Source organism: Salarias fasciatus, chromosome 14 (genome assembly GCF_902148845.1).
Source record: "Salarias fasciatus chromosome 14, fSalaFa1.1, whole genome shotgun sequence".
In the NCBI taxonomy this organism is placed as follows: domain Eukaryota; kingdom Metazoa; phylum Chordata; class Actinopteri; order Blenniiformes; family Blenniidae; genus Salarias; species Salarias fasciatus.
In genome coordinates, this window is record NC_043758.1 from 30,252,133 (window position 1) to 30,279,573 (window position 27,441).

At 41.7% G+C, this 27,441-nt stretch overlaps 1 protein-coding gene across 2 annotated transcripts in view; it reads left to right on the forward strand.

Moving 5' to 3' along the window:
• Nucleotides 1-6,721: 6,721 nt before the first annotated feature.
• Nucleotides 6,722-27,441, forward strand: part of ulk2 (unc-51 like autophagy activating kinase 2) — a 38,043-nt gene continuing 17,323 nt past the window's right edge. For both annotated transcript variants that reach the window (XM_030109345.1, XM_030109344.1), the window contains exons 1-9: nucleotides 6,722-7,733; nucleotides 12,240-12,332; nucleotides 12,511-12,552; nucleotides 22,974-23,006; nucleotides 24,928-24,964; nucleotides 26,341-26,514; nucleotides 26,970-27,043; nucleotides 27,124-27,225; nucleotides 27,309-27,367. In XM_030109345.1, coding sequence (XP_029965205.1) covers nucleotides 7,644-7,733; nucleotides 12,240-12,332; nucleotides 12,511-12,552; nucleotides 22,974-23,006; nucleotides 24,928-24,964; nucleotides 26,341-26,514; nucleotides 26,970-27,043; nucleotides 27,124-27,225; nucleotides 27,309-27,367 — 704 coding nt within the window. In that variant the 5' untranslated portion in view covers nucleotides 6,722-7,643. The remainder of the gene's footprint in view (nucleotides 7,734-12,239; nucleotides 12,333-12,510; nucleotides 12,553-22,973; nucleotides 23,007-24,927; nucleotides 24,965-26,340; nucleotides 26,515-26,969; nucleotides 27,044-27,123; nucleotides 27,226-27,308; nucleotides 27,368-27,441) is intronic.

Genomic DNA, 27,441 nt, shown 5'->3' on the forward strand with positions numbered 1-27,441 from the left:
TCTTTTGAGCGAGCCATGGTGCACATCAGACAATGCTTCTCATCAAGACAATTCTTACCAGGTGTGTGTTTTATAGTGGGCAGGGCAGTTTGAGGAAATACATTTGATCTCAACATGAATTTAACATTTTCTTGAATGGGATGAAGATTTTAAATGGGTGAATTGGAAACATAGAAATTATCTTTTCTACATAGACTCTATGGAGATTTTTTTTTACAATTTAGACAATATTTCAAAATCCATTAACAGTGGTGTACAGTATTGATAATCAAATGCCATAAACTGTTGTATGACCTAGCTCAGTTTAAAACCACTTTACAAACATGAATAGATATATATACACATGCAAACAGTAAATGCCACAGAACACTTTCTTAAACAGGAAATACATTCCCTCCCTTGAGATTTCCTGCTCTTTTGAGTGCTGCATCTTTGGATACTTTATTAAAATTGGTGGTTCTAAAATTCCCATATCTGTTCTGACCCTCTATATTGCTGTGAAGGACTATTGTCCTGATAAAGACACACACCTGAAAACAACTCCTCCCTCACTGTGTGAGGCCACGGCTTTGTTGAAACATTTTCCTCTTGTAGACTGTGGGCCACTTCTCCAGGAACCTTGCAGAGATGGCATCACCAAGCATCAGTTGTCAAGGCATCCAGGAGCATGCTTTTCTTTTTTAAATATCTAACATAATCCCTTTGAAAAAGAGTATTTTAAGGTATATGTTCTCATAAATTATTTGTACTTGTTAAATAATTTCTAACACAACTCAGTACCATTAAACATGATGTTCCTTTATCTCCTCTGCTGGGCATGACATCTGTGTTTTCCCAAAAACCTAACCTGTGTTCAGACAGTGATCACCAGACCTGTCCCTGAACCTGTGCAGTGGATTTCAGCCCAGAATTAACTCTTAACATTCTTAAGGCAGTGCCGCCTGACGGCCTGAAGCTCACTAACATCCCATTCTGACCTGAGAATTTGTCAATTTTTCACATTCCAGAGAGATTTTTTCCCCCAAATACTTCGGACTTTTCACTGAGAGATCTTCAAAGTTTCTTTCAATTTTCAGATCAACAATTTTGTGAAATAGTTCCATAATTGGTAGATCTGGTTTTTCACACGTCGATGCACCTCCTGTGCACCTCAAATGTCTCTTTTAAACTCAGTCCTGTTGCCATTTCACCTGTTTGATTGCTTAAAGCTACATTTTTACTTATTATACAAAGTCATTTGTTGCATCAAACTGAAGCGATTCCAAACATGCCATGAAATTTCCCCTGATTCCAGCTACATCCTATCTGTACCAGTCTGTGTCGATCAAGTCAGGAATCTGAATCTATTTTTAAAAGTTTTATTTATTTATTTATTTATTTTTATTTGAAATTCAAACAGAAGCCATTACTGTGAAGTTACTTTTCTGGCCACTAAAAATTGTTTCAAATTTATGTAAAGGAAAATTATATTTAAGGTTTAATTTTTAAGACATTCCCCAGCAAATAGGTAGCAAAATTCAATTTGAAATGTCAAATTTAAAATTTAAAAAGAATAATCAGACATTCTTCTCTCTCTTTTTTGTTTTTTTTTTTAATTTAGGTCTTGCCTGCATTATTTGGAAAAAAGACGCACCAAAGACAGTATCGGGAGAAACTTCTAACCCGTTTCTGGAGCAGCTGGTGAAAGGACAACAGGGCCTCGTTTGCTTTCCATCCTGCCACAGCGACCCCCAGTGGACAAAGCCAGAAAAACAACCTGGAGGGTCTTCACAGCTGGGATTTTTTTTTTTTTTTTTTTTTTTTAATACTTTATTGGTAACAACAATGATACAACATCCAATAGGGGATTCATTTTCTTACAATGACAAAATAGAACTACAACAGAGTCGAGGCAACAATGACAACAGAAACAACAGAGAAAAAAAGAAAAAAAGGGGATTGCAATAGCACCATATTGTAAGGCAATTGTGACAATAACAATTTAGAGCATAAGACAGTCTTTAGCAAGAATGAGCAGGTTGGATATTATAGAGTTTCTTTCTGACAGTAATTCCAGACACTGGAAATACTTCATCAGTTCGTTTTTGAACCCAGCTGCAGAGGGCAAGCAGTTCTTCCATTTTTTACAATGAATATGATATTTACCTAAAATGAAAACAGTATTCACTAAAGTATGGCATTTTTGAGGGACAGCTTCGACATACAGCAGTGTTTCCTGGAGATCCAAAACAAAGTTATGACCAAAATTAAACCAGGTGATAACTTCCTCCCAAAACTTCAAAGAAAAAGGACAAGAAAAAAAGAGGTGTTCTACTGTTTCGCTTCCCTCTCCACAAAAGACACACAACTCCACTTCAAACTTAAACTGCTTCTTCAAAGTTTCAGCAACAGGGTAAAAATTATGAATTATTTTAAATTGAGTCTCTTTAACTTTGGGTGAGACTGGCCACTTCAAGTATTTGTAAACAGAGTTTTTTGGGATAGTATAGTTTAGCAACCCCACCCTTCTTGGATTGTGATAGTTTGTAAGTAGTTTCCGTTTGAAGGCATTCCTGATAACTTTATTATTACAAAGTTTTTCTCTTTAATTCTATTTCTTCAATTTTTAATTCAGGTAGTTTAATAGTCACTTTGGAATAGACCAAAGTGTTTTTGATGAGCTGCATTAGGGAGGGTGGAATTGCTTTACAAACAGTTTTAAATTCTCTATATGAACACTTCAGGCGAAACTTGCCAACAAAATGATTAAACTCTAGTAATTCCCCATTCTTATCCAACAAATCTGAAATGAAAAAAATGCCATTGTTTGCCCATTCTAATTTAAAAATAATTTATTTTTTATAGTAATAACTCTGTTGTTCCACAAGGTGGAGCTGTGTGGTGTAAAATTATGAGAAAATGCCATTTTCCAAAAGAGCAGCATCTGCTTATGGAAGTCTGATAATGTTAAGGGGAGTTTTGGAACCAAGAAATCACCCAGCTGGGATTTGAACCCCTGGAGGTGGGTACGCCAGTAAATGATCTCAAATCCCAGTGAGACGGTGGGAAACACTTCAGCCATAATCTATTATTATTTTTTATTTCTTTTCATAAAAAAAATAGAACACAAAGTGCTTCACACATTAAAAAAAAAGCAAAAAGCAAATCTCGCAACCACACTCATGAATTACAAAAAAAAAAAAAAAAAGAAAAAGTTAATTATTCCACATCTGTCACGAGGAAACTTTGGAGTCACAGTAAGGCTTGTAAAATACACAAAAAACAAACAAAAAAAAAACAAAAAAAAAAAAACAAAAGGAGACTAAATAAAAGCAAATGAAAACAAAATAATAGTCATAATATTTTGTCATAAGGAACTGAGAGCGAGTGAAATAAATAATAAATATTACGTGAATTAAAGACTAATTTAAAAATATTAAAAATAAATTGGTTAAAAGCCTTTAAATAAAGGTGCATCTAAAGTTAGCATTGGGATATTGTATTCTGCACTGCTCTCGGCTCTTCAGACTGTTCCAGAGACATGAGGTGCAACAATACAAGATTTTCAAAATGCCACTACATGGAAATCTGAGGGCGGTAGAGGGCTCATACGATAATAATAAAGCAAATATATAGGTAACACTGAGGCTATGATGAAATTTATAAACTAATGAAAGAATCTCACAGTCGATCCTATTGTTGACAAGGAGCCACAGAGAAATAAAATAAATAGAGTCAAGTTTATTAAGTAAACAGTTTATAAAGATGGGAGACTGTTATTGAGACCATTTCAATATAGAGTGTGGCGGCGTCCCACAGGGGTCAGTACAAGAACCTGAACTATTTGTATTTTATATCAATGTGAAGTATCTGAACAAATGAAATTTATATTATTTGCTGATGCAGAAATATTTTAGGAGGTGGTGAGGATTTCCAACAAGTTTTGAACTTAATCTCTTTCTAATTGAAAAAATGAATGGAAGGTTTGTCAAAGATAAGTTACCATTAAATGTAAAAATAGAGGGTGCAGATATAGAGAGGGTGAATCCAAACAAATTTTTTGGAGTAATGGTGAAAAAATGTACATATATATATATATATATATATATATATATATATATATATATATATATATATATATATATATATATATATATATATATATATATATATATTATATATATATATACACTATATATATATATATATATATATATATATATATATATATATATATATATATATATATATATAAATATCAGCTCAAACAAAGTCAAAGAAATGCTAGAAAAAAAATCACTTATAATTCACCAGTTTTACCTTATTTAATTGATTGTGTGGAGGTATGTGGAAACATATTTCAAAAACATTTTACGTTGAAAATTAAAAAAAAAGAGAATTATTCACAATGTTGTTTTTTGTGAACACTACAATCCATTATTTTGAGTCTATACCTTAAAGTTCATTGACCTAGTGGAGTTCAAAACTATTCGAATCATGTATAAGGCATAGGATGACTAATTATCAAGTAATATCTGGAAATTGTTGTTTGAAAGAGAGACAGTTTATGATTTAAGGGTAAAGTTACACTTAAATAAATCAGAAGGTGTGCACTACTTTGAAATGTTGCAGTCTAGGGAGTAAAACTATGGATCCAGATATTTGACAGAATTCTGTCAACCCATTTGTACACAGGATTTATAGTTTATTCATAGACAGTATGTTTATTTTGCTAAAAGTAGTGCAAAGATCAACCTGATCACCTTGAATAAATCTTTGTTCTTTGTGTTTCCTGCAGACAATGATCTGCCACAGCGGGTGCAGTTCACATACATGAACAGTAGGTGGCAGTAGCAGGACGGTCTACGACAGAGAAACAGGAAGTGCACAGAATATGTGAGATTTCATTAAATTTCTTGAAATTTAAGATTTGGATCAAAGCTGTTTTGATTTTAGTGTGCTCATTTTCTTAACATGAAGCATTCAATGCTAATGAAGATAAAAAACATGAGCTTTTGAGAGAAGTCATGACGCTAGACATAGTAGTCTCACTAAAATGTTACTAATCAGTTTTTATTGTACTCTTATGTTGTGTATGTGAAGAATTTAAAATAATGGTACAGTGCTGTTTGACAGTCCATAAACAGCTTGGTCCTCACGCTTGTGTGTCCAGGATGCAGTCCTGGACACACATCCTTCTCTGAGGGAATGCTCACTGAAGACTATACCTGAAGCAGGAGCAGAGGATGCTCACTGAGCAGGCTGGCATTCTGGAGAAAGAGAAAAGCACTGAGTCCCAGGAAATGGGGTAACTCTGAGAGACGGAGGAGTTCCAACATGTGGAGGTGAAGTTCAACAGAGAACGTCAGAATGAATTCCCAAGGCTGGACAACAGGAATGAGTGCCAGAAAAGCTCTGCCACACCAGGCCACAGGACCAAACGAGCTGCACAGCAGAGGTGTGAACCACTGCCTCACACTGGATCACATCAGTAGCCTCTGTCATATGGAATTCCCTCTTGGCCTGAGCCTCCTGTATGGAGGCCTTCTTGGGGAGTTCTTAGCCTCCTCGAAATTGGCCATCAAGTCCACGAGCCACGGTGGGAACAGATCATTCTGGGGAGTGTTTCTAAACAAAAAATCAGTTGATAAATGAAATGCACAAATGCATTTTAATATTACGGAGGAATAGGACAATAATAGCACTTTTACATTCAAGGATAAAGTCAGAATCCAGCTGACCTCCTCTTCATTTAGCCGGAGGGGCTGGACGCTTTGGTGAAGGCACTTAGGAATGAAAAGCTCAAAAAAAAAAAAAAAAAAGGAAAAACCTCCATTGCGATTCAACCACATGGAGGTCATCATTGCTAATGAATAGATAAAAAATTTGATATGCATATGATGAGCAAAATGGCTCAATAGCGCCATCTGAAAAATTATAAAATTCAGCCAACAGATTATGTTCACTTATAAATACAAAATTTGGAACACATATTTAGCACACCAACATGCACAAAAACATCTCTTGCACACATACCCAAAAAAAAAAAAACAAAAACAAAAAAACAGGAAGTTTGTCATTTTCTGAAATGTGGCTTAAATTTTATTTATTTATTTATTTATTTATTTATTTATTTATTTATTTATTTATTTATTTATTTAGCCAATTTTGGCCCACATTTATAAATATTCCATCGCAAACTCGTCCTGGAGGGTAATTCCAAATTACCTCAAATCTGACCCACTGATAGAAAAGAGGTTAGTGCAGGAAGCGCAGTGTAAAACACCTGAACCGAATCCACTATAGCGCCACCTGCTGGAAACAGGAAGTGGACTACACATGCTCCAGAATGGTTACTTTCTGTATCTTTACTGTATCTTTAATCTAATTCATACGATCAGTCCTGATAATGAGCGAAATAAACGTCTACTTAAAAAAAAAAAAATCAACCAAATATGTTAATAATTAAATTCTTGTTTGCTTTTAGAAACAGGTAAAACAACCTGATCTCTTCATTTCCAGGCTGACAGTATTATAAGCATGGAAGACTGAAGGAGAAAACAATCACAAGACGACTTAGGTTACTGGTTTCAGAAGATTAGTTTTATGTTTACCTTAATCAGTGTTGTCAAGCCGAGACAGACTGGAGGGACTAACTCTCGCGGCGGAAGGATGGTGCTGGCGGAGGGATCTGCTATAAAAGAGCAGCTCTGGCAGCTGCTGTCAGTATTGTTGAGGAGAGCAGGCTAGGGAACTGCTCTCATTCAAAATGTGAATAAAACCTCGTAGTTACATCTGCAGCTTTTATAAATCTCCTACAACTGTCCGTGGATCTCAGATTAAATCCACATCCGGCCCGGTGTGGCTGAACTGTGAGACTTCACTGCGAAACGGAACGACGGGAGTGACATTTCCTCGTCACACGGATGAAATTAAAGGTTCACGACTTTTTTTAATTTTTTTATTTTTATTCTAAGAGGACATCACTTCGGGGACATATTTTATTATTATCATTACGAGGACATTTCTTCGAGGGTGATAGATTATTATGATTAAGAGGACGTTTTCTGGAGGAGGACAGATTATGAGGACTACCGTCTTCAGATGTGGGGACTGTAATGCATCTTTATTGTAAGCTAACACTGACACAGACTAATGGTAGCGTCGTCGCTTCTACATTCCCGATAATAATCCGAGTTTAGAAGCTCCGTGTGGTTCAGGGCGGGATTACTCAGCTGGTAGTCGGTCTGTGTGGACCTGCTCCAGGCAGCAGGGCAGCTATGAGGCCGGCTGGAGCCTCCGGGTTATGTCACTGCCAGGCTAACAGATAGCTCCGAGTCTGTCGCTCCTCCGTCTGCCTCCATGCTCCGTCCTGCAGACTCGCCATCATGTAGACTGTGGCCGTGGACAGCTCAGTTGTCCTGGGACAGCGCAGTGTGTTAGCCAGCCGCCTCTCCAGGTGGGTCACAGACCTCCGGACTCCTGAATGCACCATGCCCAGGCTGCATGTCATGAAATAATCCCGCAGTACGAAAAGCAGGAGCTGCACTGTTGAAGTATCCCGGGGATATTTTGGACTCCAGGATTGTTTTATTTCACCCATCGAGAAGGACTACAGCCTCCATCCCAGATCTGAGCTTCAGTTGGACCTGCAGCCCATCACCATGGAGCCTGTGGGGGATTTTGAGTACAGCAGAAAGGACCTGGTTGGACATGGAGCCTTTGCTGTGGTGTTCAAAGGAAGACACAGGAAGGTAAATATATTGCTGTCTTCTCCTCTCTCTGTCTCTCTTCTCTTGCAGGAAAAATCAAGAATCTGGGTCAGTCTGTGGTGGTGGAGGATGCTGCAGCATCATACAGAGCTTGTCATCTATTCTGTCTTTTTTATTATTAGTAAACACCTGCATCCAAACTGATGTGTTGCACTGATGCAGGGTCGCGTTAAATGATCGTCTCACTGTCATTTCATCAGCTCAATGTTAGTTGTGTAAGTGTATTTCTGTGGATTGTTCATTCATGAAATGGATGAGTCAGGCGTTGCTGAATGACTTGCTGACGTACTGAGGCAGCAGGGAGGATGAGGTGAAGAGCTTAACCCCTCTCTCTGCCTTTTTAAGGATAGAAGTCTCTGTTATGCAACATCTGCACAAGCTCACCTTCACACATATGCATGAGCGTGTGTTGATCCTGCTTAGAAACAAATCAGTGCCTCTGAGCAGGGTGTGGTTTACTGTCACAGAAGGATTGTGTTTATTTGTAATCGAGATGCAGGAGAGGACGTCATGGTGCCCCCGTTGCTGCTGGTGTGAAACAGATGGTCTCGGGACTCTTCAATGAAAGCCGTATTAGAGCTTCCCCACGCTCCCCTGCTGGAGCACCACCAGACCAGCTCCTGTCACTCCCTCGATTGATAACCAGCTCAGAGACTGGAAACTCAGAACCAGCAAACAGTCACCTGCTCATCCGTGGAAACAATCCTTACATGCCTCTATAACATGTTAAAACAGACAGCATGTGATCTCTGCATTAAGTCCTATCGTCTGGATGCCATTCATGCCTATTTATAGGATTGTGTTGACCTCGAAGGAGTGGGAAGGTTAGAGCCACCTGCATGCAGGAGGTCTCATGGACTGCTTGGACATACATAACCCCTCCTGTGACCCCGTTGTCCGACCTCCTTATGTAAGGCTCCTAAAAGATAAGATAGTACAGTTCGATAATTTCCCCAGCAGGTGTTTGCTTTGTTAGTTCAACAGTGGTCATAGATAACCTACTGATGTCATGTCATGTCATAACTGTAATGGCATGACGCTTTACAGCTCCTTGAAAAGCATACACAACTTTATAACCTCTAGCTTTAGCTCAGGGGTGTCAAACGTCTGGTATGCAGACCATAATCAGTCCTTGGTGGGCCTTAGGATGACTTTGAAAGTGTAAAGTGACACAGGAAACATCAACTTTAATTCACTAATTTTGAATTTTAGCAAAAAGGCATAGTCAGAGCTGTTGAGAAGAGTTTAGTCTATAGAGACGATGCTATGATCTCACTGACATCAAACTGACCCCGAATAGTTTGACAGTCCCACTTTAGATTGATTACTGGAATGAATTAACAGTTATAATCATGGAATAAATAGCCTCACATCATTGGCTTCAATGATGTAGTCTATTGCAGTGGTTGTTTACCTCTTACCTCCTGAAGCTGCTCAGAAAGGCTTTAAGAACCTGTTTACATGATGACGTTTCCAGTGAAAACATCATTGGTCTTTCGTTTCAGAAACGTTGTTCGTTTATGCAGGAACGATCTGAAATCGATGTCCGTTTACATGGCATCGGCTGACATGCTGAAAATGATTTATTGAGCACGTCATGCCAGAAGTTGACGCTGTTGGTTGTTTTTGTAATGAAACCACACACACAAACAATACCTCATAAACATTAACGATGGCGAATACAACAGGTGGATTGCTATTATGGTGACTCTCAACTATCAAACGACCAAGTCCCAAGAGAATAATATAGACTGGGAGCCATGACACTCGGGAGGGCGCCATTGTTGTTTTTGTCGAACTATTTGCATATGTGCAGTAGAACTATTTAATATAACTGTGGTGCATATCGCAGTGACAGTGTTTCTGCCATCTACCTGGGATGGAACCCGAGCATTTCCAAAAAGTGTTGTATTTGCCCATTAACACAATGACGGAGTATAAGTGTTTGACACTGTTGTGGTGGAAACGGACATCCAAAACACATTGAAAGTTTTGTGCTTTCACTTGAAACCATTCTTGTGTAAATGGGGCTGACAAAAAGCAACAGATACCTCCCAGGATTTCTGATTTCTGAGGACATCACAGTGAAGGCAAACACACACACACACACACACACACACACACACACACACACACACACACACACACACACACACACACACACACACACACACACACACGCTGGAACCAAATCACCGGATGGGAGGAGAGTTCATGAAGCATCTGTTCTTGACTCTTCACATTGTGCCTGCAGTGGCAGACATGAATCACAATACTTCGACTGCTGCTTAGTTACATCACTGTATTTATAATTATATAGGTCAATGATGCTATTCTCCTTGTTTAAAAAAAAAACAAATAAAACACCTGAACTCATCTACGTGGATCATGTTGTTTCATGATGAGTTTTAAGGCCTGAATCTTGCATTTCTGACTTTAAATGGTTTTTAATGATTGATTATTTGACAACTCCAAAAATGTCTTGGTGTAGACGTTACATGGTGTGGATAGTTAACTGATTAGAATTAATCTATGAACAGTATTTAAAAAAAAAAAACGGGTTGTTTTTTGGAATATTTCTCACTCGCAGTCACTCACAAACTAATGCTTTTGTTTCCAGAGATTCTCATGATACGCATTTGTATCTGACCAACGGTTACACTTTCCACGTAAGCACAAGTTAAACTTTTAAACTTAGTCATTTTGAGATAAAAATGAATAAAATCAGACTCGGATATTCTCAGATATGAAAAAACTTAGTACCTCTTAAATCAGGGGTGTCAGATTCGTGTAGTTCAGGAGCCACATACTGCCAGGTCAGAAATTGGGATGAATTTTATGTTGTGAATTGTGTATGAATCTTGAATGGGCTGAACTAGTCAAGTAGTGCCATAATAATGAATTTAAACTGTAAAATGTTGATATTTTTATAAGACCAAACAATTACTATGGAAAATATGACTGCAATCTAATCGTAAAGCCAGTCCTAATAAAGCTTGCAAAATACAGTGAAATGTCCCCCCTGATTGCAAATCACTGTTATCACTCATCAGGAGCTGCATTTGTCTTAAAGGTAACGTTTTATTTCACGATAACATTGAAGTCTGCTTTCAGGTGTATTCAAAATTATATTTACAAGAATGAAAACAATGAAATTGATTGAAGCTGAAATTGAGGTTAATGTATCAGCTCTGGAATGGGAGTCCAGTTACATAAAGGTGCACAAACACATGTAGTGACCCAGTCCTGGAAATGTCTGGTTTGGCCCTCGTGACCTCATTGAAGAATGTTGGTCCTCGTCGGGCCACATCCGGCCTCTGAAGTCTGTGCTGCCTGTAATCAGCTGTGATTCATCCATGAGCTCAGACATTATTCTGGAAAACGAGGTCTCGCTTCAGCCTCTGACAGCAGCGTTACTCTACACCACTTAGCTCCCCATTATGTGGCACACCAGCCCACCGTTAATGTGGGTTGTTAGAAAGTTTCCACCCCACCCTCCCCCCCTCCAGCGTTACGTGACAGGCCAGTCGGGTCGCTTCGACCCCCCCTCCCCATCCTCTATGGGTGTAGCTCTGGCAGCTCAGTCACACTTGACTGGGCAGGCTGTCAGTGAGCCGGGGATGGATGCCACACACACACATGCGGTGTCACCAGTGTGTGCTGGATTCGATGCCAGGCTTCAGGCGGACTGCTCCCGCAGATCAGGAACATCTCCTATTAACCTAGATACATTTGGATCGCCTGTCTTTTTATTATCATTTCTTGTCTTGGCACTCTTTCTGATTGCCTGAGTCGTTTTTTTAAACCAGCCCCTGTGTGTGTTTTCCTTCAAGAGAGCAGGAATCCGGTCTCCCTGGTGTTTTTCTGAGGGCTTAGTGGCATGCTTGCAGCACATGTCCTGAGAGCGTCTGAGCTCACGTGAGCGGCACAAGCCTCTTCCTGCTCCGCAGCCCGCAGCAGCTCATGTGGAAACATTATCTCAGCTCGGGGAAGAAATAAAATCGGTCCCTCGCCTCAGTCTGAGCTTTGAGTGTGCTGCTGGCGGAGCTGTCATTCAGCCTGTCGGAGACACAGCTGACCTGCCGTTATTGGGATGTCTAAGGTTTCCTTTGTCCTTCCAGCTGTTCTCACACGGTAGTGTTGACAGTGCAGTTTAGGCCGACGTGCACAAACGGTGTCAGTAGAGGAAGAGCAGGCTGGATGGTCGCAGTGAGGTTTCTCCAGACATGCCATTTCTGAAGTTTTGAGTTTTCTTATCAAATTTTTTTTTTGTGTAAACGGGGCTTTAAAGCTGTTTGACATGAAGAGGAATTATCAGAAGTGTGTCTTCTGGTTACAGAATCTGTGAGCGCAGCTCATCACATCAGCTGGTCTGTTTCACTGTGACCCCGCTGTGTCCTCCACGTCCTGCAGAAACCGTTACAAAGAGACACCTGCGATCGTCCTGCCCACATTGTAATGTGACGTCTTGTCTTTATTGTTGTCTAGAAGACGGATTGGGAGGTGGCCATTAAGAGCATTAATAAGAAGAACCTGTCCAAGTCCCAGATCCTCCTTGGCAAGGAAATCAAAATCCTGAAGGTGAGCCTGACTTCTAATTGCCCCTCATTTATTTTCTGAGCGTATTTAAAGAGTGAACTGGCGTTGACCTTCTGCACTGTCGACTGATAGAAATATCAATGAGACGGATCCCATTAGCCGCTCCGGCCTTGTTAATGCTCCCACTAATGCATCTTGTTTTTCTGTTGCTTTTCCTCAGGAGCTGCAGCACGAGAACATTGTAGCACTTTATGACGTCCAGGTGAGTTTTTTCATGTGTTCGGATTATCGATGTGACTGACAGTTAAGTGAATGTCCATCTGTAAGTCTTTTCACTGTCCTCAGAGGTTTAGAGGTTCTCCTTGCTGGTCCTTGAATGTAGCGCTGAGTAAAAACACTTCTGGTCCATCTTGGTACAGTTGACGAGTTAAACTGCTCAGTGAATCCTGGAGGATTTTCCTCTCGAGCCGTGCTGCATGCTTCGTGTTAAAGATGTTCAGGACTCGTACACCGGCGATGCTACATGCTGAACGTGATTATAGTATGACTGCTATTTGCTACACTCATTAACGGTGAACTGGAATGTGTGATGGCACGCAGTGAGCTCAGAGTCGAAGTCTTCACAAGTCATTTGTATAAAATTAGGCTTTTGGGCATTTAATTTTTACTTGCAACAATACTCGTTATCAACAAGCATTTCTCATTCTTGTACTCCAGTTAGCTTTACAGAAACCACGTACAAGTTGGAACCTCTTGATCTACTTTTCTATTTCAGTTGACAGTTCAATGATACTTTTGTCACAATACAAAAAAATCTTATCATATACAGAATTAGATAGTTACATTTCAACAAAACGGCTGCTGTGCAATCATGAACTCGGTCTGCGCTCCATAAACCGTCTCCGCCCCTCCCTCACCCCCTCCTCCTCTGCCATCCTCGTCTTGTTACCTCCCGCCTCGATTAGTGCAACTCCCTCCTCTTCGGCCTCCCTCAAAAGTCCCTCCACAAACTCTAGCTGGAGAACTCTGCTGGCGTTCGTCACTAAAACTCGCTCATCTCATCAAGTCACCTCCACCCTACAGCGACTTCACTGGCTCCTGGTCAAGCAGTCGATCCTTTTTACACTATCATGCCGCATGCTGGTTTTTTGACTGGCATACACCCCATGTGGTCTGAAATAAATGTTTGTTTTCGTAGCTCTTCAAGTAGCACCTGACTCCCTTTAAATAGCTGCATTCATGCTGAGATTATAGAAATAGGTTTGGTAATCAGGCCTCCCACTGGGTGACGTGCAGCATGGTGGATGAGAACCAGATAAAAGTTGTGGAAATTAAGAGAATCTGCCTTCTTCAAAATGCCGTATACGGTGAAAATGCACCTTTTTTTTTTTTTTTTTTTTTTTTTGCTGAGATGCAGCCTCTTACGTGTGAGTGCACTTCCACTGTGGAGCGCTACGAGGCAGAAACGTTTGAAGCGATGATGAAGCACTTCCCACAGAGGAGCGGTACTTCCTGTGTGAGCGTGGGCCTCCCTGTGTAGCGGTGCTGCTCATCCTGTCCACCCATGTGCTCCTCTCTCCACCCTGCTCATGTAATTACTGCAGCAGAGCCCTGAACAGGAAGGCAGCCTCCACACACACATACACACACACACCGACACAGACATACAGTCTGAACTATTATATTCTATCAAATCTGCTCTTCTCATCAGCTGGTTAAATTGCATTTTAGAATTAAACATTCTTCACAGCAGCACACAGGCTAGAAGAAGATAGTTTGAATATGATCAGAGGTTCGTGTGTTTCCTTCAGGCTACAGCTGCACAGCGCAATGAAAGTCTTTCTGCAGGGTTCAGATATTTCTATGTGTCAGTTTGTGTTGGTCTTTTATTAAGTTGTGGTGTGTATTTTGTGTTGTATGGTTGGTCTCTGATGCTTATGGACCAAGTGAGCCATTTTTAAGTCGATGGTACAGTCTTTCCAATACCCGAATTTGGATATATTCCGATATCGATGCTATTCCTAATACCAGAGCTCTATGATTGTTATCACAGGAGTTAAATTTGTATGAGGCTGTGATAAACTCTTCTCTACAGGCAAGTATGAAAGGTACAATTGTGTGTCCCTAAGGGCAAGTTGAAGATCAATTTAAGTGAGAAAAGAAAACCAGATAAACAGGAAATCCTGCTAACAGGAAAAATAAAAAAACAAATATGCCACTGTAATTGTTTCACATTGTCCTTTTTTTTTTTTATTCATGACCCATACACACAAAAGGTAAACATCTCTAACACTACAGTAGGCCTCTCCAAAAAAAAAAAAACGAAAGGCTGCTTCATTTGAACAGCATACATGAGGTACATTCTTGTTCATGTGGCAGCAACAAATCAAGGGTTTTGAAACTAAACAAAACTGTACACACTAAGACAAATCAAGTACAGTAGGATCTTTTGCTGTCCGTGGCTGAAAGTCCCTGTACTCTTTAATGTTAAGCTTTCCCAAATGTTTGAAGTTTGTTGTATTAAAGGTCGTGACAGCACTACCGCCTTCAGTGCCATTTTCAGCTGATTCTTCAGACAGAATCGGCGTTTTGTGGAAAAGTTCCACCTTGGGAGTTGTTCTCTAAAGTTGTGTTTTCAGTAACACTGAGCACCACTGTCCTGTAAACAGACGTCCAAAAGATAACGAAAGTTTTGCGTTTTCACTCGAAATCATTGGTGTGTCAACAGAGCTGAACGAGCTTTAGGAAGTACCATTCCGTTAAAAAGGCCTCACAGTAGTATTAATCCTATCTGACTGACAAAATGAGGCATAAATCCTGAAGTATTTTTTTAAATGTACACTGACTATAAATATGAACACTTTATATCGAATGTTGTGTTTCTTTGAATGCTTTAGGGAGATGATATTTATTCAGGAATCAATAATAGCATTGGTATTTTCCCTGTCATAACCTCACTCTGAGGAGCAAGACCAACACTAATCGAGCATTTTAAAGTGATTCTAGTCGTTCTGAGTGCACTCTGTCAGTTTTGTTCACTCTGTCTGGTTCTTTCTTGTGTTTTTCGTCTTCTGTTTATTCTGTCTGTGATGTGAATGCAGTTACAGACAGTGTTATCTCGCTGTTTTTCCTTTATTTTTTGATTTGTTTGCTCGCTGTAAGCAGCCTCCCAGGTCTGTTTTTAATGCGACTGTGTCGCTGAATAACTGTTAATGTATTATGTTAACACACTGTACATGTATTCAGCCTGTTGTTGTGTGTATTATTATGTAGTTGAGTAACTTACATTACCAAATTAAATGTCCTTACTTGGAGTCCAGTGCGACTTATGTGACTGATTGATGCGATGTATATACTGTAGACAATACAGTACATGTTGAGCTTCACTCCCTGTGGTTGGAGATGTAGCGTGTGACTCTGGGCTGCAGGAAGTGTAAAACTGTCCAATCTGAGCTGCCTTCTTTTTTTTCTTCTTTGGATTAAGATAAAGTAGCGAGCACTGGTATCTGCTCGTTGCTGTCCTTTGACTCATAGGTGGTTATTAGACTTACCTCTTTGTTAAACAGTGAGGCTGGTGTCAAACTACAAGCACACAGTCCTACTTGGCTTAGAGCTATTAAAGGAGGCTTCCTGGAAGCGAGTCAATCAGAACAAAGTGGGATTAGAGGGAGGGGAGTCTTAAAGAGACAGGAGCTGAGATAGAGGATGAACTGATGGGCTGCACAAAGAAGCAGGAGCTCCTCTCACAAGTCATGTTCAGTAGTCTAGCAGTGCTACTGGCTACAGAAGAGGAGTGACTTACTTAAACATGATACCGGTGACCTGAAAAGCAGTTGTGTCTGACCTGTGTGTAGATACTGAGGGAGGTTGTGCTGTTAAAGGAGGTCAGGATGAGAAGGTTTGAGCCCTTATAGGAAGCAACCTGCACGGTGCGCTCGTTCACGAAGTGCTCACATTTTACTAGATGCCGTAGAGCCCAGAAGCCTCCACTCAAACTCCAAGTGAATTCTAATAGCGCTGCTCTACTGACTTTGTCTTCACACCGTAATCCTGTTTCCTTCACTGTGTTAAGTGCTTCTTAAGAAAAGCATGGCAACACCTTCTATGCATTTTTTTTTTCTTCAATCAATGAGACGAAATGCTGATGAAAGCAAATGAGTGGAAAGAAAACTATCAACTATCAAATAAGCTATTGTACAAAAGTACGAGTTTAACTATACTTATAGTCTATAAGTATTGTTAAACTCGTACTTTTGTATTGTATTTTGTATTGTCTATAAGATATAGACAATATGTAAAGCAGAATTCTACTTTTTTATTGGTTGTGGGTAGATAACGGTGTGTAAACGGGGCCGTGAACTGTGTGAAAAGAGGTAATCCCGCAAACATTATGAGAACCTCTGTGCTAAGCTAGGATATTTAATTCCAGTGACAGTCTTCCAGCATTGATTGTATCAGTATTGTTTCTGTGACTCATGCACCAGCTCATCTAAAAACACCCAGTGACAAGTTTCATTTTTTTGGTAATAAGTGAAAAATGAAATGGAAGCAGCTGGCTTCAGAGAGGAAGAAACTAACAAGCTGCATGAAGGACCATTATAATGAAAATAAGGACTTGAATCACAAAATCCTATAAAATCAACTTTGTAAACATATATTCTGAATTTCTACCTAAATTCATTGATTTTCCTCCTGGTGCTCTCAATCTTATCTGTTTGTCCTCAGTACTATGTGTCCACAGCAGCAGCAGATACTGGATTCTGTAGTGCAGGTCTGGAGCCTGAATAAACACAGAACTGCCTGTGTCCCTTTGTATATTTGATTTAAGTTCACAATGGAAGTGTTAATTCTCTCCATCCACGCTGTGACATAACATTTAATTCAGCCTCCCTCTTCCCTGCTGGCTCAGCACTGCTGGTGTTTGATGCAGAATGCACCAAAGAAATATTTCTGTGGACTTAACCCCTGCAGATTTATTGAGAATCGGCAATAGGAGGCTGAGCTGGATTTAAAATGTAAGACAAACTAATCAGGCAAACGATTTAGGCGGTAAAATCCGTATTTTCCACAGTGAAGTAGTTTTGTTGATGTGTTACGGTTTGTGAATGCAGCAGACATGAATGTGGCTGTGTGGGAATCACTCAGAGACGTAGCAGCTGGCTGCTCACCTCCCAGAATAGCTGTGCATTGACAAAGGCCGGCGCTGCTGGGAGTGGGAGTGTGTGGACCTGTGACAGACTGCGGCACTGGAGTTTGGAGGAGTCTTTAATGACAGCCTTAAACACACTGCTGAGCCCGGCCACTAATGTTAAGCAAGCTGCAGCAGCGTGAGGCAGACGCTTCTAATTATGAGGTGTACTGTGTCGGGCCTGCTCTCCTTCCCTCCCTCCCTGATAATGCCGCACTGCTGCTCGGATCCTCCTGAACTGACAACACACTCACATGAAGGAGTGTGTTTCGTCTGAGCATTATAAGCTGAAAGGAAAACACCTGGAATCTGCCTTTAAACCTGTGAGGCTGACCTCAAATACTGCTTAATGTGTAAATCATTCACTAAAAAGCTGCTCTGTAAGTCAGAGGTAAGGGGATCATGCTCCACATTTCTTAAACACAGTGTAAAATAATGGAGTGGTATAGCTGGTGACTCTGGTCTCTATGGAAGACATGTTGTCCATGTATGCAGATGATGGCATAGTAAATGTTAAGAAATCTTCACTTTGTTCTGGAAGAGCTGTTAAGTTTTAGAAACAGTTGTGCTTTGAATCCCCAGTTCTTGCTGTTCATCTATTCACACATGAATTCACACATAAGCAGAAAAACATTTCACTGTTCGGTCCTATAGGTTAAAATTAAACTTAGGTCGTAAAGAACGTACTCATAAAGGAAAACCCTGCTTCATTGTCAGTGGCTCTGTTTAATCAACAGCTTACTTTTGTGAAGATTCAGGAAGACACCAAACTCCACTTGCAGCCACAGACACTAAATGCAGCTTCGAAACGAAACAGTTTTGAACACACCTGTTCCTCATTGAGAGTCTCTGTTTCATCCTCTGCTAGAGTGTAAGGAGGACTAAAAACATTTGTTCTTGGTCGCTTTAATCTGTCAGTAAGCCCAAATCTTCAACTGGATATCATGATTGTCTCCAGAACTAGTCAGTCACTCTGTTTTTCATGAACATGCTCATTGTTACTGTCAAAGTTAGCCAGAAATGTGTGAATCGGTCCTAGACTGGACCTTTTTTCTTTTCATTTTCATTTTAATGAATAATAACCGTCCCCGGTACTTACTTGTAGCAGTTACACAAGTTTACACAACAAGTTGCTGTCACCAGTAAAAAGTCCCACATCGTGTGTGTGTGTGTGTGCGTGTAAGGATACTCGACGGAGAGGTGAGCAGGAGCGTTGGTGTGCAGATAAACAGAGAGAGAGGAGGTGGAATTCTGTTTGTGAGCTGCTGGGTGAGTCAGTCGCAAAAAGGCAAAATCTGCTACAAAAGAACATCATGTTCTGGCCTGGACAGGAGCCCCCACTCTGTGTGCGCGTGCGTGTGCACGTGTGTGTACGTTCACATATATGTATGTTTCCTCACTAAGGTATTGACAGAATTGTCATGAATTGAGTTGAAAACACAGTGAATGAGCCTCCGAGTGTCACTGAATCCTTTCCTAGAAAACTCGGCCTCGGCCCCTGCATTCCTCCGCATGACTTTGCTTTCCAGACACTGAGCTGGGAGGAGCGGCGGCTCAGAGGAAAACAGTTACAGCTCGCTGGAGCACATGGACACACTCCCAGTCACATGTCGGAACCATGTAACGTGGAACAAGGGGGGAGCGGACACTCACATGACTCTGTGTAAATGTTTTGGAGTGTTTGTGAGCGCTGTTTGGAGGCTTTTTGTACAACTCAACAAACTGAAGTGAATCAAGATTTTTGCATTTTGCTGAAAGCAGATGCTGAAAGCAGTTTTCATGTTGGGGCACTAGTGGGATGTTGTTTGTTTTTGTAATAAAACCACACACTTTCACAACTAGGAACTACTAAGCTATAGCATTAACAAAGGTGAATACACAACATTCGTTTGGACAAACAATGGTAAATGGACTACACTTGTATAGCGCTTTTTACCCTGCATGACAGAGCCCAAAGCGCTTCACACTGCAATATCACATCAACCTTTCACACCATACTGGGTGGTGGTAAGCTACTATTGTAGCCACAGCTGCCCTGGGGCAGACTGACGGAAGCGAGGCTGCCAATCTGCGCCATCGGCCCTTCAACCACCACCAACCATTCACTCTCACAACTTTCATACTAGGCAAGGTGGGTGAAGTGTCTTGCCCAAGGACACAGCGCCAGTTTTACGCCTGCGGGAGCGGGGATCGAACCGCCAACCTTCCGGTTATAAGACGACCCACTCTATCAACTGAGCTACTGTCGCCCCAAAAACAATGAAGTTGCGGTCTTATAAGTCACGACGACCATGGTGTGCAGACGCAGACAGTGTTTCAGCCCAAGCGTTTGCAAAAAGTCTCGTTTTCACCTATTTAAACAAAAGTTGGAATGTTTTTGAAAAGTTCCACCTTGGTAGTTAATCTTAAAAAGTTGTTTTCAGAGGTGAATCTACTCACAAATGCAAAGGAAGTTTTGCATTTCCCACTTAAAGTCTGTATCGTGCACATGAGCCCTTTCGCTCTGGAAGTTATTCTGTCTCTTTTCACTTTCATTCAGTATTACATGGCATCATATCTCTAGACAGGAATTTCTTTCCTGATGTTTTAAATCTATTTTGACCAAAGACTTCTTTTTTTGCACCTTGAGATTAAAAACCTCTGGAATGTTTGAAGGTCTTCGGACTGGAATTAAAACTAACAAGTTCATGACAAAAGTCAAACTATTGACCGCATTAAAAAGGTCTGGCAAACTCATCAGTTGCAGGAGCCGTCTGGATGTATCATTTATGTCCATCTTAAGGGAAAATAATGGATGTAAACAACCAGCAGGTTCCTTCAACGCATCGTTTCACTTCCCTCACGACTCGGGTGGAAGTGCAGATTCTGATATTTTTGGTAAATCAGATGGCAGGCTTTGTGCTTCCATCAGCAAAATATCTAATGAGTTTTCCACTGGTGAAGGCAGCAGTTGACCTCTGGCGCATGAGTCAGATCTTCTTTGTGACTGCAGCTTGTTTGCTTGAGAAGAGATTACAGTTTCCTACATGGAAACAAACATCTTCTCCCTCTGTGGCCAAGTTTGAGTCACAGTCATCAAGCACTTCTGACCTTTTGTCCTCGGTATGTAATTGCTGTGTTTTTGTCTTTGCTGCTGTGGTCAACACACACATTGTTCTGTGTATGCGCGTGTGTGTGTGTGTGTGGGCACACTGCTGTTATGTCAAAGCGCAGACTTTACTCCCAACTGACAGGAGTTTACTCAGAATACCCAGATTACGTTTGCGTGACAAAAGCTTGCCAGCTCTCTGTAAACACCTAACCATCCCCCCTAGTCCAACACACACACACCCACACACACACACACACACACACACACACACACACACACACACACACACACACACACACACACACACACACACACCCCTCCCTCTCCAGTTTGGCCGTTTCCCATCCCCCTTAATATTACATAACCGTGCACTCCTGGAGTTACTGTGATGCAATAACTGAACAGCGAACCAGACACTGTTGTTTTGCTTTGCACTGGCTCTTCAGTGTGTGTGTGCGTGTGTGTGTGTTTTCCTGTCCCGGGATAGTAAAATGCTTTCATCCCTACATCCTGCCTGCAGATTTGCTTGTTTGTGAAACCGATTGATAACGTTACATGGCTGTGACAAGGTTATGAAAACACAGTGAGCTATTTATGTTGCTGTTGTTGGAATATTTTGTGCTGGACTGACTGTTTTGGAGCCCAGCCCTCATCTGGCAGCTGGCCAGTCCAAAGTCCCAGTTTTTTTTTTTTTTTGCATGTCAGATGCTGCTGATGTGTGAACAGGTTCCTTTCAGAAAACATTTGTTCTTGTAAAACGCTTTGAGCGCTCGCCATTTTCATAAGCTCGTGCGGCTACTTGCTCTGAAGCTCCGACAAACAAAGGCAGCCCTCTGTCCTGCCGTCTCCACCTGCCTCTTGAAATTCATCTTGCTTCTGAGCACTTGGGCGGCCCACCGAGCGATTTCTCCGAAGTAACCTCACTCCCTTCTATTTGTTGACCTCCCGTTTTCTCCAACGTCTGCAAACACACACCGTGTGTCTGCTGTGACGGTCCAGTGACGTATGACCTCTCTTGGCCTTGAGGGGACTCTCAGCGTCCACGATGTTCCCAAGAGTGTGCTGCAAGAGACATCCTCATTACATAATCCCCCCCGGTCCCCCTCCTCAACATGCACACACATACAGTGAGCGGCTACTTCAGTTCCATCCCCCACCGCTACCAACACCTGCCCCAGCACACACACACACAGACACACACACACACACACACTGGAGGTCACATGTTGGCTGACTGGCTGGAGTCACGTGTTGGTGACTTTTTGTTGTTGTTCGATGGAAATATGATGGAAACCTCTTTCAGCTGTGATTCAAATTAAATGTTACAGAGAACTTAAAGACAAAACTATTCTCTATGGTCGTCATGGTAGGCAGACTGTGGATTCTCTACTGTAAAAATAGAGATTACCTCCTATCCAGATTCATGGTTGTCTGGTAAAGAATGGAGAGGCTCTTGATTCTTCAGAATAGAACGTGCACGCCTAAGTTTCTCTACGAAAGTACTGGCAGAGTTTGGTTACAAAATACAGACAGAAAAAATATATAAAATAGACTCTAATACTAAATGATGTTAAACTGACAATCTGTGAGCTTCATTTTCTATAAATAATCTGCAATGAAAGAGCAGATAAATAGCTCGAAGTGTCGGAATACTCACTCGCTTTAGGAGCGATTCAGCCAATCACTAATTGACTTTATGAATGACATTAGATTAAACCAACCAGTGCCGTTTAATGGCTGCCACTCGGGGAGAAGTTCGTACTTCAAAAATTCGTCAGTATTGCGTTTTCTTTTCAGAAAAGTGTTTGAGTTTAAATGGTAAAGTGTGTAAAACATGTGTTTACACTGAAATGGCGCTTTGTTCCACTCTGGGAGCCGTTCTGCGACTCCGAGCACAGTTGTCTTGTTGCGAAAGTCAGAGGAAGGTTTGCGTTTTCAGTTGAAATCATTGTCGTGAAAAATGGGTGTTCAACATACATGTAACTCTATTTGACACGCTCTATTTGATCTTTTTTAATGAGGAATCCAGACTTGAACCATTGTTCATTACTTAGCATGTCTTAGATTTCACCAAGACGTTCAACATCAATCCTCTTATGTGTTTGGCCAGTTTTTAAAAAAAAAAAAAAAAAAAAAGGGAGGGAATTTCTAAATTGGTTAGTTGGTTGCAGTGTTTAGTTATTTTTGTTGATGCTTATGGTATTGTTCAATTATCTGCTGACTCTTTTTGCTGGAATCATGCTTTTATGGTGTTCAAAACAGTGGATGTTTTTCCTACAGTGTCACACACACCTAGAACAAATCTGAGCACACTCTTCGTTTTCAGAAATAGCATGTGCTGATATTAATATGATGTTGTTTGGATGGTGTCCAGGTCTCTGATTGTCCGTCTGCTCTCTTCCAGGAAACGCCCAACTCCGTTTTCCTGGTTATGGAGGTAAGTATAGAAATGTGACTGTCTGGCTCCTTCTCCTCGAGGAGCTCATGTTTCCTCCTCTAGAGAGGAGGTTTGTTTTCTGTCATAGTCAAAGAGGAAAAGCCCAAACAGTAGCTCAGTCCTCTCTTAACCTCCTGACAACCTCTGGCACCACACTCTGCCCAAGTTTCTGCTCTGCTTACGCAATACTTTGAGCTGGAAAACAAACCGTGACTTCACATCAGGTTACTCTGAGAACACATTCGCTGGTTTCTAGGAACCTCATTCCCTGAATACCTGCTTCAGATTTCGTTTTGGTTGAACTATAAGATAAGTTCTTGAATTCCTGTGTGGCACATTGTGACATAACATCAAGCAACAACAGTTTAACATGATTATGTTGTTTTCTGATCCACCTTTTTCACAATTTCCTCAAATGCAGTTGGAAACATTCCAGATGTCATTTTGTTTGTGTAGTGTTCTCAGATAAATCTGTGTCACGCCATGTTTTCAGGTTAAAGCTTATCTTGCGCAAACATTGTGTGGAAGTAGCAGATTAAAAAAGAAGAAAAAAACAGTAAAAAGATGAGTGTGTCGAGCCAGGTGCAGTCCTCCCTGAGAAGAAACAGACACAGTTCATATATGGGAACAATTATTGTAGCTTTTGTTTCTTCACACAGTTTGGAGAGTGTTGAGATGTTTATGCTGTCAATGAACTGCAGACGGGTTTCGTGACGCCATGTTTCTCTGCCAGCTGAAGCAAAATGCTGTTCGGTTTTCTGAGTTAAAATTTAATTCCTTTTGACTTTAACCAGGTCAACAACAAACAAGCATATATGCAGATTATCAAAAAACCATTATGTATCAAAAGCAGTAGAGAAAACCATGAACTGAAGCCTGGATTTATTCCCCTCCTGAACCTTCTTGATCTGAGTCTCCACCATCAGGACCAAACGTCCAAGAGACAACCACCTACACAGTGATTAGCTGCGAGTAAAATGATATGAACAGAAGACGGACTCAGGTGCTTGGCCTCAGAACGGAGCCCAAGCATTTCCAGAAAGTGTCATTTTCACCTGTCTGTGCTACAACGGCTCAGAGCGTTTTCAGAAAGTTCCATCTTGGGAGCTGTTCTCAAAAAGCTGAATTTTCAGTGTCTCCAAGCACTGTTGTTATGTAGTCAGACACCCAAAACGCCACAAAGGTATTACATTTTCATTTTCATTCAAGCAGACGTTTTACACCTGGTCGCTAAGGAAGACAATGAATCCCAGTCTTATCTACCAAAGGCCTCACAAATGACACGGTGGATGTGCAGTGTGTCAGTGTGTTTGTGCTTTGTGGTGCGGTCAGGGGTGAAGTCAGGTCTTGGTTTGTCAGACAGAGCATCAGGGCAGCTGAGGTCACGTCTCTGGAAAGGAACAAACCGACCTGTACAATAACCTGCCCGCAAACAAACCAGCCTGTAAACATCAGATAGCTGTGCTTGATGGACAGTTTGTGTACGTCAAACTTCTCAAGAGATTCTCGGGGCCCGTTTACCCGATAATTTCAAGTGAAATTGCAAAACTTTGATTGCATTCTGGGTGTCTGTTTACATGACAGCAGTGCACAGAGATGCTGAATACAAGAATTTTTGAGAATGGCTCCCAGAGTGGACTTTTTGAAAACGCCTTGAGTAAATGGTTCTTCATTTTAACTTCTTAGTTCTTCAGTTCTAACTCAATAACTCAGAGTCTTCGTTTGAATCTTCGTGTAAGCGACGTTTCAGTATGCTGGTGTCGTTTCTCTGGAGAACTGGCTGCACTGCAGCACTAATCAGGCAGATTAACACACAAACACACACACACAGACACACACACAGATTCAAATGTGCACCTTTTACACTGTTAAGCCTGAGGTGTAATAGTTGCTCATGGTGATTGTTTGTCTCCCCACACAGTACTGTAATGGAGGGGATCTCGCCGATTATCTGCAAGGTAAGCGTCGTACTAATCTGTATGACACACACACTCACACACACACACACACACACACACACACACACACACACACACACACACACACACACACACACACAGCTTATTTATCACAACAAAGTTAGTAATGCCGCAGAGGAGAGGCCATGTGACTGCAGCTTGCTTTGAGAGTGGGTCTGGGAATGTGATCGTGCGTTTGTCATCCGTGTGTGACGGCGAGCTCTTGTGGAATCACATAACCCTCTCCCGTGTTAAGCAGTGCGTGTGGGTCTCCATGTTTTCTGTTTGTGTGGGAACCGCTGCAGCTCCAGACAAAGGTCCGCTTCTCTCTGCGCTCACAGTCAGCACACTGTCTGTGTCATTGTGGCGGTTTGTAAAGAAGGTCGGCATTTCTGCTTGTTGAGCAAGTGATTCATAAAGGACAGAGCGGCCGGTGTTGGGATTGAAATGGTTCACATAGCAGCGAAAGGAAAACTTGAAAATCGTCTGGAAGACACACTCATGAGCCATCCTAATGTTGTCATTGGGAAAATGGCAGTAGAACAAACCAAATACGATCATGCACATATATATTCCTTCGAAAAAAATGTATTTTATCCCCAAAATATGTCCTCTTTAAAATCAGGCCAGCTTGTGGAATCATAAAACTCTCTGCGTAACGGGCAGCCGGCCAACACATCTCTTAGATAAGCACACGTGCTTCCACCTCTGATTGTGTTTGCTGGGCTTGCTCGCTTATCGCGGCGGCTCTGCCTGTTTCACCTGCCCCACATGTCCCGTTGGCAGTTTACAGACTGGGTCAGGGTCAAACCCTCCTCAGAGACGGGGCTGGACCCTGACTCTCTGCTGCCCGACTGACGCAGGTGGTTGTGCTGTAAAGATGTCAGTGCTCTTATCACTGGCTGATTTCTGTGTCCCACCACTCCAATTATGTAAGAGGATCCTTCCCGTCAATGATTTGTCGACTTACACAACTTCTCCCTCGTCAGAATGTTGACTGTGAAGGGGATCAAGGGCAGACCCCAAATCCTAGCTTAATGCTGAGAAGGTTACTGGTTTGATCTGCAGTGTAATCACAAAGGCTTGATGGAGAAAGAGAATGAATGAGAGGGAGGGGGGGGGGGGCAGTATCCTCTTAGTTTCACATCGGATTAGATTCATTTCACTACCACCAGGGAACAGGACCTTCACTGCCCCAGTTTACTCTGTTTACTTCAGGATTATTACTGTAATATGCTAGTTATCGGCTCTAACCCAGCGAGGATAATGAGCTCCTTCGAGGCTTTTCCACAATGTAAACTGTCAGCCGGCAGCAAACTGCTCTGAATCCATCACCTCCATCAATGTTTGGCTCCTCTTTTTGTTTTCTTTTCTAGCTAAAGGGACGTTGAGAGAGGACACTCTGAGAGTTTTCCTCCAGCAGATTGCCGCCGCAATGAGAATCCTCAACAGCAAAGGAATCATCCACCGTGACCTGAAACCCCAGAACATCCTGCTGTCGTATGCCGGCCGCAAGAAGTCCAACATCAGCGGCATCCGCATCAAAATCGGTACCACTCTGCTTTTTTTTCTACGCTTCGCTGTAAAGTGAAATGTGCTTTATATACAGGTCAGCGTTCCTTTTGAAAATGCTGTTATCCAGAACAAAAATGTCAACAGCTGCTGCTCCTTCTCTCGACACCCTCACACCTCCTCCATGAAGCTCTCACCAAATTGTGTGGAGCTCAGTCAGAAGCACCTTGATTAGTTAGATTAGTGGATCTATAGGGGATGACTTCCTCTGACCATCACACACTGAGGTTAACACACACACACACACACACACTTTGTGTTTCCTGAATAATCACATGCAGTGTTTCACAGCTCTGCTTCCACTTTATCAGTATTTTTTTTCCCTCTGCGTGCGTGGTTGTTCCTCGTGTCTGCCTCGCATGTGCACACACTGCGACAATAGCGGTGTGTGTTTCTGGTAATAATAACATGCGTGCTGTCGTCTGTGCTGCAGCTGACTTCGGCTTCGCACGATACCTCCAGAGCAACATGATGGCTGCCACGCTGTGCGGGTCGCCCATGTACATGGTCAGTGTGTTTCACGCCTCTCCGCCGCGTCCGCACGTCCTTCAGTGTCTGGTTTCTGATCTTAATGTGTGACCTTTCAGGCTCCAGAGGTCATCATGTCCCAGAACTACGACGCCAAGGCCGACCTGTGGAGCATCGGGACCGTGATCTACCAGTGTCTGGTCGGAAAGCCCCCCTTCCAGGTTCATACTGGACACAATGACTCGGTCACTGATGCCCTGTTGATTTGTGTCTGTGTGTCTAATGTCATCTCTGGTCCATTCAGGCCAACAGTCCACAGGACCTGAGGATGTTTTATGAGAAGAACAAGAATCTGCAACCCATGTAAGACACTCTTCTGCTGTTTTATTGATAGTGGTGATCCTGTTTTTCTTTCTAAACCCTTTTTTCTGTTGAAT